General features: G+C 37.8%; 1 protein-coding gene across 8 annotated transcripts in view; it reads right to left on the bottom strand.

The window, feature by feature from the left end:
• CCDC62 (coiled-coil domain containing 62) overlaps nucleotides 1–13,960 on the bottom strand; it is a 39,716-nt gene that overhangs the window by 20,526 nt on the left and 5,230 nt on the right. For 5 of the 8 annotated variants that reach the window (XM_073223666.1, XM_037014380.2, XM_073223665.1 and 2 more), the window contains exons 3-8: nucleotides 12,802–12,968; nucleotides 9,990–10,091; nucleotides 8,251–8,422; nucleotides 6,195–6,296; nucleotides 2,068–2,156; nucleotides 1,597–1,715 (exon numbers count right to left, since the gene is read on the bottom strand). In XM_073223666.1, coding sequence (XP_073079767.1) covers nucleotides 1,597–1,715; nucleotides 2,068–2,156; nucleotides 6,195–6,296; nucleotides 8,251–8,422; nucleotides 9,990–10,091; nucleotides 12,802–12,968 — 751 coding nt within the window. Of the gene's footprint in view, nucleotides 1–1,596; nucleotides 1,716–2,067; nucleotides 2,157–6,194; nucleotides 6,297–8,250; nucleotides 8,423–9,989; nucleotides 10,092–11,287; nucleotides 11,379–12,801; nucleotides 12,969–13,960 lie in introns of those variants that run through there. The other 3 variants (XM_073223671.1, XM_073223667.1, XM_073223669.1) reach the window with 3 other exon arrangements.

The raw sequence follows: 13,960 nt of genomic DNA on the forward strand, positions 1-13,960 counted from the left end.
CCTTAGTGCCAGCCATCATCTAACTACAGATTATCTAATTAATCATACAGCAAGTTTCCTTTTATAACTATATGGCTCACTAACTGTCTCATGCATATATTCTGTCTTCTCAGTAGACTTTTAAGTTTTTTAACATGTAGAGGCATTTTTAATCCTCTTGGCACTTAGGACACATATTAACTATTTTGTAATTCTTGTTAATTGATCTATTATTTCCCTTTCTAATTCTTTCAGTTTCACAGGAACAGATAAAGCCAGGACTGAAAGGCATGGAAATCACAGTAAAAAGGTAAAGTGGAAAGTGTCAAACGTGTTTACCAAACTGCATTCATGACCATCCCATTCATTTGCTGGGTGCTTAAATAGCTATATACTGAAAGGTGGTCTAAAGTAAAAATGACATTTGTGTATAAAATAAAAATTCAGAATACTAATAAGCGTGATAAGCCAAGCCTTCTAATAAATAATTTTTTGCAGTTTTTCACTTCACATATATTGTTTATTCTCATCTATAAATTTCTTATCCCTCAGAAAACTCAGCCCCCTCCATCTAGAGTGATAAATCACTTTATGCTCTTAAAGAAAAACCTCACTCACCTCACCTCCACCCCTTCCAGGGGCAATGAAGTACAAAAAGGAAAAAGAGGTGATATGTTAGGGGTTTCTGCCTGGAGAGAACTCAGGTCACTTTGGAGTTCGTTAGCAGTAGCAGCAGCTGGGATACAAAGCGATAATGTAACAACCCCAGCACAGGCCACAAAGAAAAGTACAGAGAGCGCTACAGCAAGCGCAGCAAAGTGGCCATGTCCATCATACTGTCTGTAGCAATAGCTGCTCCTTACACCCAAATATTAATTGTATTAATATACAGCGGCTGCCGTCCTGTGGCGTGGCCTGTGTCCTTACACGGTTACGGGGTTACAGGGTTAGCCAGCATTATGAGCAACTTTCCTAATTTCTCTTCCTTCTCATGACTCCTTGTTAACATTTTTGCTTGGAAAGGTAAACTAAAGTTAACTGTTCAACAGTTATATGCCTGTTAAATTAAGCCATACCTCATATGTTTATAATTTTACAGAAACCAATTTAATTCACACATGGCTTGTTATAGTAGGAGATGTCTCCTATTAAAAAGGAAAACAGGAAAATCAGGCTAAGAGCAGAGATTACACCCTCAGCTAGCTGAACTCCTAGTAGTTATTCATTCCATTCTTTGGCATTATTTCTTTTAGGCAAGTAACAGGTACTATATATCTTTATTTTCCCTATTCCTAGCCCAGTGCCTGACACACTGAGTACTAAATGAATGAAAAAATGATTCATCTCTGTAGTTTCCACTTTAGCTCAAAGCCTTCTACACAACAAACAAACAATGTACAATGAAGTTTTCTGAACAGTAAAGATCCTGACTAAACCAGGATCATGCCTAAAATTCTAAGATCAGATCTCATTATAACCCAGGATTATAATGATAATTACTGCTTACATATACTTTTTCCCTGCTATATGAAGAATAGCAGTAGATAACAGCCTATAGCAAGTACTTAATAAATATTGAGTGATGAAAAAATACAAAATCATATCCACTAAGATTACCTGGATCCCAGAGCCTTCGATTCCTCCATCTTTGAGTCATGTATCTGTATTAATTCCTGAGAATTTTCTACCACATTGAAATTAAGAAACTGTAGATCACTCTGTTGTTTTACATAAATCTGCCATAGATATTGATAGATCAATATAAAACATAACAGCAAAACTAAACTGAGCCAACAATTTGGTACTTTCAAACACTAAGAGTCAGATGAGATAGGGGCTAGAGCAATATGCTAAGTAAGTTTACTTTTATTTTCCCTGTTAGCACTGAGATTTGTTAGCGTAACCAGTCTCCTGAACTTCACCACAAGCAAGACCCTATTTGCTATGCTAAATATGGTAAACCTTTAATGTAGTTAGTATTTCAAAGCTGCCATAAATAAAATCAACAGATATATACTTTTCCTAATTTGATGCTTGTTTACAAATATTTCCCACTTACTAGGAAGAGAAGTACAGTTCGGGACATACCTGTCTCAGATTATGCAGTTCTGTGTTTGTACGTTCTTGCTTTGACTTTGCGATATCCAGTAATTCATCTTTCCTTTTTTCTCTCTCTGCTATTTAAGGACAAATACTATTAAAATATTTTTCACCAGACATACCAACAGAAACCTATACATTTCCAACAATTTTATGCTCAGCTTACATGATTTCCCCTTGTTCCTGAATTTCAAAATTGCAAAATGGATGGCTGGGAAGAGCTTTAATCTGTGATTCTAACTGGATCTTTCATAAGATTTGAAAACTTTTATAATTATAATCCAATTAATATTAAGTCAAAAAAGGATTCAAAACTGTATGAATTCTATAACCAAATCACATGTATATGTATGTACAAACACAACGAAAAAGTCTGAGGGCAAGTACACACCAAAGTATTAAAAGAAGTTTTTTTTCAATGGGAGGATCAATGACTATTATTTTCCTCTCTTTTATGGGAGGAGGAGGGGTTGATTTCTAAATCTCTAAAATTAATAAACTACTTTAATTTTTTTCCACATCACACAGGTAATTTATGAATGCATTTTCATTGTAAAATTCCAAACAGCACATTACCTTTATCAACAGAAAAAAAATTAACATTATAAGGGAAAAAAATTAACATTATAAAGGGCAAAAAAAACACAAAACACTATTTTTACCAGTCTGCTAGCCAATCTGATGTAATCTCACCATCAGGCCCTCCTATGCATTCTCACTCATCAAAGTCTGAAGAAACTTGTACTTAAGAGGTGCCCCTCCTGGTAGACAAACTGTATTTCTATTGTAGTAAAATCCCAGCACTCCTTTAAAGACGATTTCTTGAAAACCCTAAACTGAGTGATAATTAAGATAATTCTCTTTAATACACTCAATTTCTGAATGCAAAAAGAGAGCAGAGAGGTGTTTTTGAAAAAAAATCTTCATTCCTTTACAAAGACCATAAATATTTTGCTGAAACAGACACTTCAGTATTTTTACAGTTGGGAGGTTTGAGAAATCAGTGTTTTAGGAACAGTTTCAGAACTCAATAAATGAGAACTCACAAAAAGGAAAGAATCTGAAATGCTATACAAGGGCTTATACCAGAAAAAATATTAATATTAGGTTTAAGGAAAAATAAATGGATCACACAGAAGTGAGAAATTAACAATAAATGCTTCACTTAAAAAAAAACCCAGCATCTTTATGAGAAGTTCAAACTAAATGTATAAAATAACCCTCTAGCTACATGAATTGATGTTAAGTAAATCTGATGCACTCTACATGAAAATTTACAACTTATACCTATGGGTGCTTCCATTAAATGCCTTTTTCACATGTAATTTTTCTCATGGGTGAGAAAGAATGCAAATATTTATGATCACTTTACATTTGGAACATTACAGAAAACATGGAAGGATAAAGGCATGTGCTCTGCTGTGGAATGCAGCTCCAGCTAGGTGACTATCCTGCAGTTTGCTGGTGGTCACAGGGGACCAGGGAGGGTAAAGAGTGAGAGTGAGCAGTGCTACTGCCCCCCTGCCCCCCACCAACCACACTTTAATGCTCAGCCTTTCCAGAGTGGGTCTGTGGCACCACCTTACTGGTAAAGGTAATCCTTGTACACAAAATTGAGAAATGCAAAAAGCAGAGTAAAAGCCATGGTGCCAGGTTTAAACTACTACACCTTTTATTCAATCTGAATTATTTCTTTGCATTACATGAGTTACAACATAATAAAAGCATATAAATGTAGCAGACTTGCATTATGTATGTGGAGTTGCATTTAGTTTACATGAATTCAATTATATGCACAAAGAAAAAAATTGGAAAGGGGACATAGCTGCTTTAACAGTGGAAGTGATGCCCACAGTGTGTCTGTGACTCTCAGCTGGTCTCAATTCCACAAGCCTCTCATGTTAACAGCATTGTGACTGACTGGTTATATCCCCAGTATTTAGAGATTCCTGTTTTGGATACAGCATGGCTCCTAAACAAAAGCCAGCTACTTTATTTGGCATTTATGGGTAATTTCAAATATATTTGAGTTTTGCCTTAACCTCTGACTTTGGAATAATTTACTGTTGCATAAAAGGCAACTCAGCTATAAATATAAATGTTTCCCTAATCAGATACTTTTCTACATGGCTGGGTTTAGCTGAGAGATCAAAGTGGAGTGGGTCCACCTATTTTCACAAGTTGGTCACAGAATCCAAAGAGGCATGGAACTTCCAGCTGATAACTGCCTGAAGGGGCAGCCAAAGAAAGACAGCACAATGGAAAGGGCCATGGAATTCTGCATACTGCCAGGTTCCAGTCAAGGCCCTGCCTTTTACTGACTGGGAGGCCTTAGGCCAGTCACTCAAATCACCAAGGGCCTCATTTATTTACAGGACTGTCAGGACCACAGAAATGTAAACTAGTATCATTTATTTGCAAACTTCTCATAAGCAATATGTATGAATAAATGAAACATAACTCTAAGCCTGTGTAAAGAATTTCATCTTCAACAAGAGGAAAAAAGTGTTTTGAACTTAAAAGTACATTTTCAAGATATCTTCCAACTTCAAGTAAAATGTGTTCCTTTTTAGCCACAGCACCTGACAATGTATTATCATGTTAAAGCCTTTTATTTCACTGCTAAGGCTTAATTGCTTTTATAATTTAAACATACAAAAATTGTTTTGAGGCAGTGGTATAAGCAGAAAAGATGTTTAAGAGATCAGCTTTAGGAAATTATAAAAAAAATTATTTCACAAAATGGATTTATTATAGTACTATCTAACAAATTCCATATACTTTGCCTAGTAATAAATAATAGGGTGTATGAGTAAAAACTGATGAATCAAAAAGAAAAAAGACTGTTAAAATATTTTGTAGTTTTCTTCCCTCTGGCCTTTCACTACACTGTATTCAAAGCATCTATGCAGCAAAGGATTCTCTGCAGGCCTAAGAGCTGCTTAGCATCAAGTAGAGTGTCTCACACATACATGCTTATTCAAAGACTGACTGAATTCAGCTCTAAAGCTGTGTGTGTGTGTGTGTGTGTGTGTGTGTGTGTGTGTGTGTGTGTGTGTATCTTTGTATCTCTTTAGTATACATATCTTTAGGATTTTTTGAATATATATCTGCAGCAAAATAAGAGATACTACTTTGAGACGGGAATACTAGAAATGGAAATAGTGACCTGTAGTGATAAAAAAAACACATTTTCCCAATCTTTACTTATGAGTTTAAAATTAAGAATTCCATTTTATTTGAAAAAATTTTAATATAATACTTCATTTTGTCTTATAACTTACAGAAATGTATTCTTTTCCTAGAAGGAAGGGTATTGAAGGTAGGTATGAGTAGACTCAAAAATTCTAATTTCTGTTTGGAACTTTACCTCCAAACCTGTAATTTTCTTAAAATGAACTACCAAAACGAAAGCCTAATAAAATCTTGATTGGCAGGAAGAGATAACACACACACACACACACACACACTCAGTGATTCTAAATTGGGAGTGGAGAAAAGGGAGGTTTTCACTAGTGGAAACTCTGAGATTCTGTGATGAGTAGGAGATAAAGTGTGTGAGAACGTGGCCAGGGAATGTAATTTTCATGTTTATCCGAAGGGGGCCTAGTTAAACTTTACTGATAAACCTGCCTTTAATCATGAAAAAATTCAACTCCAACATTATTACTTTAGAGTCATACTGATGTAACAAAACATATGAGGATTTTTACAACTGTAATAATTATAGGTAATCTTTTTGCAAAACTGGAAAAATGTTGAATTCCTAATTTTTGTCTAGTATTTGCAAAAGTATAAACATCCTTCCTTCTTCAATTCATAAGATTCTTTCTTAATGAATGTTTAAGCACAAGTGCTATGTTTTGAGTCGCACCCTCAAGCTGGGAGTAGGAGTAACTCCTCACTTTGGAGACGAGGAGGCAGTTGACTGGAAGGTATGACAACATCTTAAAAAGCCCGACTGGTCCCTGCCCAACACTCAAAGGGTATAAAAAAGAAAACCAAAGATTATTTTGAAAGAGGTATATTCCTATAGCCTGTCACAGTAGCATGGTAGAAAACTTTGGTGAAAACATACAACTATTTAATCACTTAAACTAATTATTTATTTTTACCAGTAAAAAGCAATTCATCATGCAGGCAACTTTTCTCTTGCTTGAGGCGAACGATCTCTTCTCGTTGTTCATTATTTTCTGTTGTCTTTTCATTTAGGTCCTCTTCACAAATAGAAGGAAAAAAAAATCCTCAAATAAATACTAGTTCCTAGGAGAATACACACTATGAATACTTCTCCTGTCTTTATAGTCCCCTCTTCCAATTAATATGAAGTCCTGTTGATCTACAGCCGAAATAAGTCCCATTTCCAAAACTAAACTTCACCCTGCCAATGACCGTGGCCAAGGGTTCCCTATCTCTTGCCTGACTGGTCTCCGCACTCAAACCTTGAGTTACAGCCTATCATCCACAGAGCAATCAGGGCAACCTTTAAAAATAAAAATCTGCTCATGTCACCTCTGTTAAAAGCCCTCCAGCTACACTTAGGACGAGATGCCCATTCATCACTGTAATCCCCACATGGCCAGCCAGCCATGTAAAATCTCTCCCTCTTCTTTCCTCCCATCACTTGAGTATGTCCCAACCTCAAAGCCCACCTCAAAGCTTCTGCATTTGCTGTTCTTCTGCCTAGAAGGTTCTGGACCCTTCACATAGCTAGTTCATCCCATCATCCAAGCTTCAGCTCAGATTTCCTTTTTTAAGCACTTTTCTTGTCTACCTCAAACCAAATGAGTCTAATTCCCTCACTCTCTCATCTACTACCCACTGCCATTTTTCTTAAAAAAAAATGCTTTTAATAAAAAAAATTTATAAAATAAGGCAAAAATACTGATCAACAGACTTCTTGACTAACTTATGTAGGCATACACAGCATTTAATAAATACTTATCGAATGCCTGCAATGTACCCCAGGGGCAGTGCTAGTAACTGTGGATCCAAAAAAGAAAAGACAGAGACCATCTTACAGTGTGATTATGGCTGTAGCTGAAGCTACACATGGAGACAACACCTATGAGTGGCAACAATCAGGGATAAGAACAAGATTTTATAAGACTGTCTTCCAAATTAAATCAGCCACAACAAACCTTCACAACCCTACCTCATGAGACTCTCCACCATGGACGGAGGTAAGACTGCCTCCACCACAGTGGCTTTGTCATTCTGCAGTTGCCCATCCCTCTGTATCTACGGCGATGACCATTTCTAAAATGTGGTACTATGGACACAGATTTAAGACGACAATGACAGCTCCTCAGTCTGACAGCTGGCTCTGCTCCATAGTGGGGAGTGGCCAGAGAACAGTGGGCCTACCTCCACATCCTCTGTAGACAAATTTGTATTTTTACTCCATCACCTATACCCATATTCATGTAAACAGAACTAACCACTTAGCCTCCATTTCATTATAAAACTATAAAACAAGTAATGTTACTTGGAAGGAAGTGAATCATTGATGTAATGTGGGAATGAAAATAGAAAAAAAATGCAAAAGAAATTTGCAGAACTAAAACATACACCAAAAAGCCATTCTGGTAGATTATGTTGCCAGTGGAATTCCTCACCCCTCCCACAAAGGGGCAGAGGATATTTCATGGGGGTTCAGCCACATGACTTGGTTTGGCCAACAGAATGAGGGGAAGTGATGGCGTTTCAGGTCCTGCATGTTTCTGCTGCTTCTTGTGCCTTTGCCTTCACTCTGGGAGGAAAGGCTCAGGCCAGCCTACCTGTGAGAAGATGAGATGCCCCAGATGAGCAGCTCAGCTAGGTCCACCTGAGATGGGCTGGTTCCCTTTTGGCTGACATGTGAGTTTAACAAACACCGTCAGTTGCATGTCACCGAACTACTGTTGTTGATTGTTACAAGGCCTATTATTAGCAGTAGCTAACTGGTACAGCAAAGGAAGGATTATCTTAAAAATATAATGCATTAGGCAATTTTCCCCAACTCTTTTATCCTGTAACACAAAAACTGCAGTGTAATTTTATACAAACAAAATGAACATTTCATGGTAGGACCTAAAGCCAGCAGAAGACCTACTCTCAATCATAAGATTAAGTGAACCTAAATGAAACTATATTCCCGAGAAAATGCTTACATTTATGTCTCTTCCTTACCTTTTAGTTTATTGATTTCAATCTTAAATGCCTTCAATTTCTGCTTATAATCTTGCTTTTCTTTCACAATACAAGTCTCCACCATCTTAGCATCATGCAAGGCATGCTCCAACAACTTAAATTTACCTGAACAGTCTGCAATGTGATTGACTGCCTCAATAATATCTTTGTCCTAAAAACCAAATTTGAAAACTATGAGTAGTATGAGATCTTAAAATTCCAACTAATCAATACAAAAAGATTAGACTTAAAAATAGCTCACCGTGTGCCAGGTTTTGTTCTAAGTGCTTCTGTGTGTTAACTCATACAACTTCACAGTAACTTCTATGAGGCAGGCATCACATGTGATCCCCACATGAGAGATGAGTCAACAGTAACTGCTCAGTTACACACCTAGTGATGGAGCTCTGGTTTGGACCTAGCTGGCTGGCTCCTGAAACCATGTATGAGCCACCAGAGTTTACTGTCTCAGGAAGTTTAGAACTAGACCATTCAACTACCTAAGAAACTGCAACAGCAGTAGAAGGGCTGATGGCCCCTGCAGGGTGGGGGGGAAGGGATGGGGGTTATTCTCCAGACTACAGACAAACCTCATTGGCCCCACATTTCCTCCCCTTCTCTTCAGCTTATGAGAACGAGATGCCAAGACCTTATCCCAAATCTACTCAAATCAGAACCTCTATTGTTGGTTTAGGTGGTTATTTTCATTATAAAAATTTTCTGCTTGCTGAAAAGCAATTCAAACAACATTTAAAAGTATAATAATAATAAGGAAAAGTTCAGCCCTCCCCAAGTCACTAATAACTATAATAATAATAACTATTATTAGCAGGTTTTATCCCTGTTAAGGACAAGCATTTCTGCTACAGTATTGTACATACATTCCTGAAAACAAAACCCCCCAGTCTGCACATCTCACACTAGGAAGACTGACAGGACAAGCAGGGTTGAGGCAAACCATTCAAAAACAGATGGAACTTTGTGATCTGATCAGTAGCAAAAACCAAGGGTCCACTTGTACACGAATACGGTCTAGCAGATGCCAGTGTAGACGCATGGGTCAGGCAATCCTTTCCAGTGCCTTCATCAGTACTCACAGCTGTGCCACGAGTTTGCTACGATGGTGATGTAGTGGTTGCTGAAGCCACTAAACTAGTAACTACTTGACTAAAGATAATTCTGTAGATTTTAATATTTTCTTTCTAATTTTAAGAAAGTTTACCTCTGGGCATTTCAAAACATTAATGACAAAAAAAATCACATATGAATCAGCATGAGTGTCCCATTATACCAACACTCCTGTATTTACCAGTGGTCAAACACATGTGTTACAGCAGAATAGACTTAATCAATCACTGTTTAAAGCATGTGAGTGACTATCAACTGCTAACAGTTTTTCTCTCCATTACAAAGAAATGAACACACAATCTGACTGCTCAAGACTTTATGAGACCTAATAACGGATGCCTCAGAAGAGCCAAGTTAGCCTTAGGTCTAGGCAGGCTAGCCCAGGGGATAAGCCTTGGAGACAGGGACCAAAGTGGAGCCCTGCCGCTTCTCTCAATGCCTTGGGGACATCATTTTAAACTTGATGTCATTTCTAATATGAGAATTTAAAAAAAGAGAGTATACTGGTAACTGTACCTATCTGAATACTATGGGACTTACGATAATGTATGTGACTATACTGTGAACTACAAAGTGCCCTGGAAAATGGAGGTGGTATTACTTTGAATTACCTTTAGCTTTATCATTGTAGTGAGGGACTGTTCTCGAGCTTGCAACTGTCCTACCTGAGCAGAAAGTTCCATTAACGTGCTGCTGAGATTTTCGTTTCTAGCCTACAAGGGAACAACACATAAAATACTAATTATGTCATTTACAAGCTTTCATTACTATCATGAGCCACCATCTGTGCTCATTCTTCTGTTTTTTAACTTTTTTTAGTAACAAAGTGGGCTAACTAAACACTCATCAAAAAGGAACACAAAAAGCTATTTCTCCAGTACTTCCAGCATCCTCTGAATACTCATGTCTGCCCCACTGAATTACATTGATTATGTTTATTTATAAATGCCTATTTTCTCATGTCTTTTATACATAATTCTAGGTTGGCAAGAAATAAGAAAATGAATGAATGAAAACCAGATTTGTAAGATATTTCCTTTGCTGAAATAAAGTAGTATTAGTGCACCTCAGCGCACTTGATTTTTTTATTGTGTTTAAAGAACTGCATATTGGGGTATTCCCATTTATCAGGGTTTTTTAAAAAACACAGAACTGTATCTGATATAATTACTGTGTACATGATATATATATTGGTTGGAAAAAAGATTAGGCTTTTAAAAAGATATCTTTGTGAAGGAAACAAGTGCATACTACTAAGTGAAAGAAGCCAGTATGAAAAGGCTACATGTTATATGATTCCAACTACATTCTAGAAAAGGCAAAACTATAGAGACAGTGAAAAGGTCAGTGGTTGCCAGGGGTTGTGGGTTGGACAGATGGAGCACAGAGGATTTTCAGAACAGCAAAATTACTCTGTACAATACCACAGTGCTGGATACCTGTTATTACACATGTCAAAACCCACAGAATGTAGACCAAGCATGAACCCTAATATACACTATGGACTTTGGGTGGTAATATGTCCATGCAGATTCACTGACTACAGTAAGTGTACTCCTGTGGTACAGAATGTCCACAGTGGGGCAGGCGGACAGGCGGAACATGAGAAATCTCTGTACATTCCACTCTATTTTGCTGTGAACCCAAAGTTTCACTAAAAAATAAAGCTTATTACTCAAAATAGAAATACCATTTGACCCAGGAATTCCACTTTTAGGAATTTACCCTAAGAATGCAGCAGCCCAGTTTGAAAAAGACAGATGCACCCCTATGTTTATCGCAGCACTATTTACAATAGCCAAGAAATGGAAGCAACCTAAATGTCCATCAGTAGATGAATGGGTAAAGAAGATGTGGTACATATACACAGTGGAATATTATTCAGCCATAAGAAGAAAACAAATCCTACCATTTGCAACAACATGGATGGAGCTAGAGGGTATTATGCTCAGTGATATAAGCCAGGTGGAGAAAGACAAGTACCAAATGATTTCACTCATCTGTGGAGTATAAGAACAAAGAAAAACTGAAGTAACAAAATAGCAGAAGAATCACAGAACGCAAGAATGGACTAACAGTTACCAAAGGGAAAGGGACTGGGGAGAATGGGAGGGAAGGAAGGGGAAAAAGAAAGGGGGTATTACAATTAGCATGTATAATGTGGGGGGGCATGGGGAGGGCTGTGCAACACAGAGAAGACAAGTAGTGATTCTACATCTTACTACACTGATGGATAGTGACTGATGGGGTTTGTGGGGGGGACTTGGTGAAGGGGGGACCCTAGTAAACATAATGTTCTTCATGTAATTGTAGATTAATGATAACAAAACAACAAATAAATAAAGCTTATTAATAAACTTTCTGCTATGGACTGAATTGCATCTCTGCCACCCCCCGACAAAATGCATATCAAAGCTTTAGTAACCTCCAACATGCTGGTAACTGGAGATGGGTGTCTGAGACATAATTGGGTTTAGATGAGGTCATGAGGGGGGCCCTTGTGATGGAATTAGTATCCTTTTAAGAAAGACACCAGGGAGCTTGCTCACTCTCTCTCTCCTGGACACTCGAGGACACAGTAAGAAGGTAGCTATCTACAAGCTAAGAACAGAGCCCTCACCAGAAACTGACCATGCTGGCACCTTGACCTTGGACTTCTAACCTCCAGAACTGTGAGGAAAGAAATTTCTGCTGTTTAACCCTGCAGTCTATGGTATTTTATTATGGCAGCCCAAGCTAATACACTTCCATTTTTTAATTCACCATATCAATAGATTCTAGAATAGTTTTTACTTGTTATAGCTAGAAACTATCTAGAATAGCGATCTGAAAAAAATAATAGAAAAAAGGAATGAAATAAAATCTGTACTATTATGAATTATTAAGACTCATTATATTACCAAAATTCATACTAAATATCATTATGAAACAAGCAGAAGATGGACAATAAAAAAAAATGGCTTTCTCTCTGTGCTTCTCATAAACCATCAGCTCAAAACTATCTGATGACTAGACCAGTCATAACTGAAAACTGAAAAATCAGTCTTATGGATTTTATTCCCAATATGCCACTAAAACGGTGTAGATATCTTTATCAGACGACACATAGAAAGCATAATTTGAAGCTTCCAAAACTTGGTAATACTGATCTCAGACTTAAAGATAGGCTTTCTCAAATAACCCACTGTTGATAAAATGATAGATCCTGCTAAACCAAAAGGCCCAACAGTTAGAAAAGGGTTGCAATAAGGCTCCATCTCTGACAGGATAGTGACAATATCAAAGCAGAAAAATGAACACAAAACTATGCTGATTGACGGATTTACCTTCACACACATATGGCAACATTTAAATCAAATTCTTCAATGATTGAAACACAAACAGAATTTGGGCTAGTGAAGCTTCTCACAAAATAAAACCAACCTCAAGGTCTTCAGAGAGGAGAGAGGAATGAGTTGCCTTTTGAGCCATTTCCTGAAGCTGCAGCTGAGTCTTGTGAAGAGCCGTTTGGCATTCAATTTGATTAGATTCAAGAGTTTTTACCTTCTTTGTGAGTGACCTGATTATTTCAGTTCTTTTATGAAGTTCACCTGAGGGAAATTTCACCAACAGCTTATTTGTGGTCAGATCTAAAGCTTAAAATGCATTATTTTCAAGTACATGGTTGAAAGGTAAATGTGTTAAAGAATTCTTTAAAGGAAAAAAAATTTCTTTGTAGTCAACTGACTTTTTTTCTTTTATTAAGGTATCATTGATATACAATCTTATGAAGGTTTCACATGAGCAACATTGTGGTTACTACATTCACCCATAATATCAAGTCCTCCCCACACCCCATTGCAGTCACTGTCCCCACCAGCATAGTAAGATGCTACAGAGTCATGACTTGTCTTCTTGGTACTATACTGTCTTCCCTGTGACCTACCTATATTATGTGTGCTAATTATGATGCCGCTTAATCCCCTTCTCGCTCCCTCCCACCCTCCCCAACCGCTAGTTCCTTCTTGGAGTCTGTGAGTCTGTTGTTTTGTTCCTTCAGTTTTGCTTTGTTGTTATACTCCACAAATGAGTGAAATCATTTGGTATTTTTCTTTCTCTGCCTGTCTTATTTCACTGAGCATAATACCCTCTAGCTCCATCCATGTTGTTGCAAATGGAAGGATTTGTTTTCTTCTTATGGCTGAGTAGTATTCCATTGTGTATATGTACCACCTCTTCTTTATCCATTCATCTACTGATGGACACTTAGGTTGCTTCCATTGTGGATAAAATGAGAGTTCCTGTGGCCAGGATTCTCACCTGGCTGTGGTTGACTAGCTCACTGCACACCTGTGGGCAATACATGGCTGTTGGCTCTATAAAAAGAGCTCCTCCCAGTTTTCTGGGCATGACATGGTAGCAGGGCTGCAAGGCTGCAGGAGAGCAGAGCAGAGGCTGGAGTGGTGGCAGCGCCAAGGACAGAGGCCCAGAGGACAGCTGTGTGGGATGACTGTGCAGCAAGGCCCAGAGGACGGCTGTGTGGGATGACTGTGCAGAGAGGCCCAGAGGATGGCTGTGCAGACAGAGGGGCCCAGAGGCAGAG

Source organism: Manis javanica, chromosome 15, assembly GCF_040802235.1.
Source record: "Manis javanica isolate MJ-LG chromosome 15, MJ_LKY, whole genome shotgun sequence".
Classification (NCBI taxonomy): Eukaryota; Metazoa; Chordata; class Mammalia; order Pholidota; family Manidae; genus Manis; species Manis javanica.